Source organism: Tupaia chinensis, unplaced genomic scaffold (genome assembly GCF_000334495.1).
Source record: "Tupaia chinensis unplaced genomic scaffold, TupChi_1.0 Scaffold000185_1, whole genome shotgun sequence".
NCBI classification, from domain to species: domain Eukaryota; kingdom Metazoa; phylum Chordata; class Mammalia; order Scandentia; family Tupaiidae; genus Tupaia; species Tupaia belangeri.
Window position 1 is genome coordinate 3,146,654 of NW_006159660.1, and position 6,983 is coordinate 3,153,636.

Here is a 6,983-nt window from a genome sequence, read left to right on the forward strand (position 1 = left end):
GGGCGCGTGCGCTTGCCAGACAGACAGACAGAGACAGAAAGCGAGAAATCACCCCCCAGGGGGGATGGTCACGCCGCAATCCCTTCTCCCCCATTCTCCTCTCGGGATCTTGGGCACGCACGCACACGCGCCCGGCGTGAGTTTTAAGCCACCGGGTCCGGGATGCGAACCGCGGTTGACTACGTGGGAGTCCAGCGACATAGCCATTACGCTAACTGCTGGTCCCAGGACTGATTATTTTTGATAAATGTTTCTGTCTAATAAATATGATCTATTATTTCAAATAAATTTTCCTATAAAAATAATAAAAGTCATTTTCCAGATTGCCTAGTGACTCCTACTCCCTCTGTAAAACATAAAAGATTGATGGGATGTTGGTATGCCGAATATCTGTGGTTAGTTGTCTTGTGCACTTTTCTCACCACTTGGGTTTTATGCTCTTCAACTATAAGTTATGTTTGTTCCCAACTGTTTATGCAGTTTACATCCATGAAAATTTGCTTGAGTATGAGTTACTAAAATAATTGCTGATGAAGTATGAGAGCAACTGTAAAAGCTCTGAGAAAGTTATTGCCCTCCCCTTTAGATTTTGTTATCTCAAACTGTCTTCATGTTCACTGATTCTTATGCCAACTTGATAGACTGTTGTGCTCTAGTGAATTTTTGTTAACTTGTGTTCTTTTCTTAAGCAAGTTTTTTGCTGTAGGGCAAGTGTGCTCGCCGGGGAGACGGAGAGAGATAGAGAGACAGAAAGTGAGAAATCATCGCTCGGGGGAGGATGGCCACACCGCAACCATTCTCTTCCATTCTCCTCAGGATTTTGGGCCCACATGCACATGCACCCTGCATGAGTTTTAACCCTCTGGGTCTAGAACTCGAACCACGGAGTCCAGCGATGTAACCATTACACCATCTGCTTGTCCCTCATTTATTGTATTTCTTAAGTCCAGAATTTTAGATGGCTCTCTTTTATTGTTTTTTTTTTTTTTTTTATATTCTCTACTTGATGAGACTTTGTCCTCATGCCTTCCTTTACTTCTTTAGGCATGGTTTTCTTCTGTTCCTTGACCATTGTTATAATGTCAGCTTTAAAGTCTTTGTGTATTCCAATATTTGGACCCTCTTAAAGGGTGTTCCCCCCCCCACCCCGTTGTTTGGATCACATTTATTTATTTATTTTTTTGAGAGGTTTTTGCTATAGGGCACGTGCACTCGCCAGACAGACAGAGAGAGACAGAGACAGAAAGAGAAAAATCACACCCCCATGGGGGATGGCCATGCCACAACCCCTTCTCCTCTGTTCTCCTCTCGGGATCTTGGCACGCATGCACACACGTCCCCTGTGTGTTTTAAGCCACCGGGTCCAGGACGCGAACCGTGGTTGTCTACATGGGAGTCCAGCGACATAGCCATTACGCTAACTGCTGGTCCCTGGATCACATTTTTTTGTTTCATGTATGTCCCATAGTTTCTTGTGAAATATTGAACACTTTAGATGTCCTCTACTATGAACTCTGAATATTGATTCTTTCCTCTTTCTGTTTCACTGATTCTTTATGGAAGTTCTACAGAATACTTAATATTGTACCTAAAGTCAGAACATTGAGACTTCAAGTATGATTAAAGACTTTGGTTCTATAAAATCTACTTTAAATGATTACTGGTCTCTTTTCCTTTTGTTCTGGTAGTGAATTATTTGCAAATAAGTGCTATTTCCATATAAGTGAGGCAGTATCACAGTAATTTTTCTCAATTCTGATTTTGCATTACAACTTTACTATGAAGTTTATGTTTATAATTTGGTTCCTTTTTTAATGCAAGTTTTAGCTAATGAATGATGTTTTGTCTCTAGATTACACCTATGTTTGAAGATTGGACTACCATTGATTGGTATCGGTTTTTCTGTTTATGGGAAAAGTTGCCAATTTCTATGAAAAGAGTGGCAGAGCTAGTAGGCGTTGAAGAAGGGTTCTTGGCTCGCTGTGTGAAAGGAAAGGTAGTAGCCAGAACTGAGAGACAGCACCGACAAATGGCCATCCATAAAAGGTAGATATCAAGGAGCCTGGACTCCTAGTTTTTATTTAGCACAATGTCTGGCATACAGTAGATGTCTAACTTTCATTCATTGTCAATAAAATAAACATTTTGGTTAATCATAAAATTTTTTCGTTTCTTGTATTTACTGAATTTGTCCATATGTTCTTCTTCTTCTTTTTTTAATAGCTTGTAGTTTAGCAGGTATTACATAATGAGGATCTTTTAGATTAGATTGTTTCATTAATTCCTCCCTTTTTTTTTTCTTTGAGATGTTCTTGCTATAGGGTGCATGTGCTTGCCAGAAAGACAGAGACCGATCGAGAGACAGAAAGCAAGAAATCACCCCCCTCCCAAACCCTAGGGAGGATGGCCACACCCAGTCCCTTCTCCATTTTCCTCTCTGTATCTTGGGCATGCACGCACACACACCTGGCGTGAATTTAAGCTGCCAGGTCCAGGACTTGAACCATGTTGACTACATGAGAGTCCAGCGACATAGCCATTATGTCATCTGTTGGTCCCGATCATTACTTCCCTTTGTTAAGGAAGATGTGGATCACAACTGCCAACTTAAAGTGGTTTGCGGTTATTTGAGGTTATACTCCGTATTATCCTTAGAAGTTCATTGCCAATGGGGAAGTGCTAATTAAATTCAGATGGAGAAACTGGACAGACTTTTACCATCTTTGAAATACAGTAAAATCATTTTTCTTGAAGAATGAGTATCTAGTATATTATTTATAACATAGTCAAGAGTAAATTTTATAAGGATTTAAACACTTGGATTATTTGTAACACCTTTGCCTTTCAAATCAAAACTTTATTTTATAGTAAGATTCTGTCATTTTATTGAGATATAATTGGGTGGGCATATGACTAAATTAAACCTTTTAAATTTTTGTGCCATAATATTTCTTGAACCAAGTCTCATTTCTTGAAAATGGTCAGTAGTTTTGAAATGTGGGGGACATTTTGTCATGTAGACATTAGTTCTTTTTTTTTATGAATTAAGCAAAAATTTTATTTCCAGGTTCTTTAAAGATTATTACAAACACAAAGTATTTTTAAAATGTTCCAGATTAAGTCAAAGGCACATCCTCAAAGTAAAATACTTGTGACATGAAGAATTCTGTTAAGTTCTAATATTTTCACATTATTTTGTTTAAACCATCTGCAACGTTTGGTAGGTCACATTTTTAAAGACATGAAATAATGTGGTATTTCTTTTTAAAGTACCAGAACAACTACAAAGTAAACGAACTTAAGATGACAGTAATCAAATCTGTTTCATATACAGGATGGGGCAACTCAAAACATAAAAATGATCTTTCTAAACAAATTTGCTAAGGAACAGCTCTCATCTTTAGTGTTAAAAATAAAACAATCTTCTCATTTAAAAAAAAACAAGACAGCATTTGATTAGTAAAGCCTATTCTTTTCCCCAGTTTTTATTTTCCAGTCTTTACTTAGAAAGTATAAATTCATAAGAAAAGAACAAATTTTGTTATGCTATAAAAGTCTGTGTCTGGAACAAGGAATTACAAATATTCCATTTGTTTTAATAAACAAAAATGTCTTCCTTCCCAAAATGTAAACATCCAGTAAATAAAACACACATGGTATTCCAGGTATAGAAAAACACCAGCAATTCACTTATGAAAGAGGTGCATCCTGGTATATTTGGTAGTAAAGTATTTGTCCTAAATACAAAGCACTTTGCCAAAAGAACCAGGATATTATGGTTTAAAACTCTCCTCTTTCACCTAGTTTCCTTATTTGAGTAAAAACTCTTCAATTTCTATAAAATTTTGGCTAGAGGGTCAGGCCACAGAAAAGGTCTGAAATATCTAAACGTTATTTGGCTAGAGAAAAGTGTTTTCTTGAGACGTGGAGGCAGTCGTTCATCTCTTTGTGCTTGAAGGCATCCCCCAACAAACTTCTCTAAAGTCTTCAGAGTAAAGCACAGGATCTGGGCTCCCGGGAGGGGTTGCTTCCAGCCGGAACACCTACCAGCAGCTCATCCTTGCAGGCATTCTGCATGCAGTACTGCTGAAGCTCTGCCACTGCGGCCTGGGAAACCTTGATCCTCTCCACGCCCGCCTCCAGCTTGAGCTGCTCCGTGGCCCTAGAACACATGGCGGTGGCGCTCTGAGGGCTCCCTGGCGAGTGGCTGGGCTGGGCGGGTGGAGGCCCTAGACATTAGTTCTTATAGTATACTATATACTATATATATGTATACCACATGTATACTAATGCATGTCAAAACTTGATTTGTAAACATTGATGTTAGTCTTGTCCACATCCTTATCTCATATTAGACTCTTCCCAAAGTATGTCAACTTTGTTGCCTTTTAGTTTTTAGTGGTTTTACAATATGAATCACACTTTAACAGTAAATAGTGATCTCTTACTGTACTTTTGGTAATTGACTTTCAGGTTTTTCACCAGTCTTGTGCTATTAGATTTAATCAGTGAAGTTCCCTTAAAGGAAATTAATCAGAAGTATGGATGCAATCGTGGACAGATTCAATCTTTGCAGCAGTCAGCTGCTGTTTATGCAGGTTAGTTTGAAAGGATTTCATATTTAAGACTGTGATTTGAGGTCAAGTTAAGATTACTTTTTAAAAAATTCTTTTTTATTGTAGTCCTCTCTAAAAGTGCCATCATTTGGTATAATCCATGTCATCATAAAAAAGTCTTAGAACAGTGGGTCTTTTGGGCTCAGATCAGTGACAGAGGACTGTAGCTAGCTGAGTGCCTTGCCTGCCCTTATTCTCCTTACGTTCCTTAGCAGCCTGCTGACTGTTCCTCTTCTTTCTGTTTTCCTTTTCCTTTTTTTTTTTATATCTTTTTTGTTTTTGTTACAAGAAAAAACAGAAACAAATTTTCAGTGGCTTTCCTTGTTCATCAAGGTATTGATTAATACATGTTACTGAGGAGGAAGATGGGACCTGCAGAGAGATTTATGGACTCCTGCTTGTTCTAAATGTTACTTCTTTTCTAAGGACGCACTGGTCTGCCTTAATATGTTAAATTCATATCCTTCAGGCTAGTGAAATAGGGAAATTCCGGACCCTTATGTGTGTAAGAGGCATGTACACATGAGGGAACACTGAAGGGAAGATGGGGAGCAGAGAATAGTAAGAAGGGAGGCGTTCACTTTCCATCTTATTGGCATCACAGATCCATGATTGCCTCTAGGTTAATGTTCTCATAGGGCTGTGACTTCCTAAATAACTTGATACTTGGTTGCCCTGGCCCCTTTGTTTCAAGAGGGTACAAGAATTTTGTTGTTCTTATTGTTACTTATTTGATTTATTTTAGAGTGTAAGCTATTGAGAAGGGCAACCTTTTTTGAAGAAAATAGCAATGAGAATTTTAATTTTTACAGTTCTCTTAACACTTGGCTATTTTAAGTCAGTTCTCTTGTTTTCTTCTAGGAAGAAAGAAGTTCTTCTCCCTCCCCCCTTTTTTTTTTCATTGCCAGAGGGTGTGTGTGCTTGCCAGAGAGACACACAAGGTGGGGGAGGAGGGGAAAGAACTCCCAATGGGGCATGGTCACACTGAAATCTCTTCTCCATTTCTCTATCCTTTGGGATTTTGGGTAAGCACACACATGCTTCTTAAGCTTCCGTGGCTGAGTCTCGAGCAGTGGTTGACCATGTGGAATCTCATTCCTCCAATTACTAGACCATGGGGCCAATTATTACCTATTTTTAAGAGTTCTCTTTTTCTTAAAAAAGTAAAAGAGAAAGAAGAATGAATTAAGGTAAAGGTTTTTTCCTTGTTTTGTGCTTATGTGCTCTGCCTCAGTTTTTAAAATGTTAAGTTCAGAAAGGATAATGAAATGACATTCAATGTGCTCAGCGCATGTATTGCCCAATTAAGTTACACCTTAGGCCTGTTAAACTTTACAATTCCATGGGGGGTGGGATGGGGAAGAGTATATTTAAAGAAATGGAGAACTAGTCTATAAAGAATTTTTAATTCAACAAATATTCTATGCATGTTCTAGGGATGATTACAGTATTTTCCAACCGTCTGGGCTGGCACAACATGGAACTACTGCTTTCCCAATTTCAGAAGCGTCTCACTTTTGGCATTCAGAGGGAGCTGTGTGACCTGGTCCGGGTATCTTTACTTAATGCACAGCGAGCCAGGGCCCTCTATGCTTCTGGCTTCCTTACTGTGGCAGATCTTGCTAGAGCAAATATTGCTGATGTGGAGATGGTTCTGAAAAATGCTGTTCCTTTCAAAAGGTAAGAGAGTTCTTCTACCTCTATAAGGTTATTAAATGAAAAAATCTTGTCAATTGTTAAATAATAGATAATATATTAAATATTTTCCTCTCAGGTAATCTTTTTTATTTGAATTATTAAATTTTTTAAAAAGAATTATTTAAATTTATTAATTTTTTCACTTAATAATTTTTTTATTTATTTCATTTTATTTTATACATTCAATCTCATTATTTAGCTTACAAAGTGAATGTTTCAGTATGTGAACATTTCTCCCTAGTCCAGTTGATAAAACTATGAAATATCTTCAACAGATAATACCACATTTCTTTGTCCCATTAATGCTTTGCCTTCATACTTTTCTTCTAAATGTCCTTCCTCAGGTCCTACTCTTTCACACAAATTCTATCTGGTATTTACACCCATTTCCTGTGTTTATATATCCTTCAGTCAATCAGTTTCAGTCATAGAGTGCAGACACTCGGTATATATTAAGTGGGGACATACAGTGTCTCTCCTTTATAGCCTGGCTTGCTTCACTCAGCAGTAAATCTTCCATATTCTTCCACTTTCTGTCAAAAGCCAGGGTTTTGCTGTTTTTTTTTTTTTTTTCGCTGAATAGTATTCCATTGAGTATATTTGCCACAGTTTTTCTATCCATTCATCTGCGTGGGCATTTGGGTTGTTTCCATGACTTAGCAATTGTGA

General features: G+C 37.8%; 1 protein-coding gene across 1 annotated transcript in view; it reads left to right on the top strand.

Annotated features, from left to right (window-relative positions):
* POLQ (DNA polymerase theta) overlaps positions 1 to 6,983 on the top strand; it is a 105,866-nt gene that overhangs the window by 38,348 nt on the left and 60,535 nt on the right. The window contains exons 14-16 of the mRNA XM_027771126.1: positions 1,853 to 2,046; positions 4,474 to 4,598; positions 6,053 to 6,296. Of these exons, the coding sequence (XP_027626927.1) occupies positions 1,853 to 2,046; positions 4,474 to 4,598; positions 6,053 to 6,296 (563 nt within the window). The remainder of the gene's footprint in view (positions 1 to 1,852; positions 2,047 to 4,473; positions 4,599 to 6,052; positions 6,297 to 6,983) is intronic.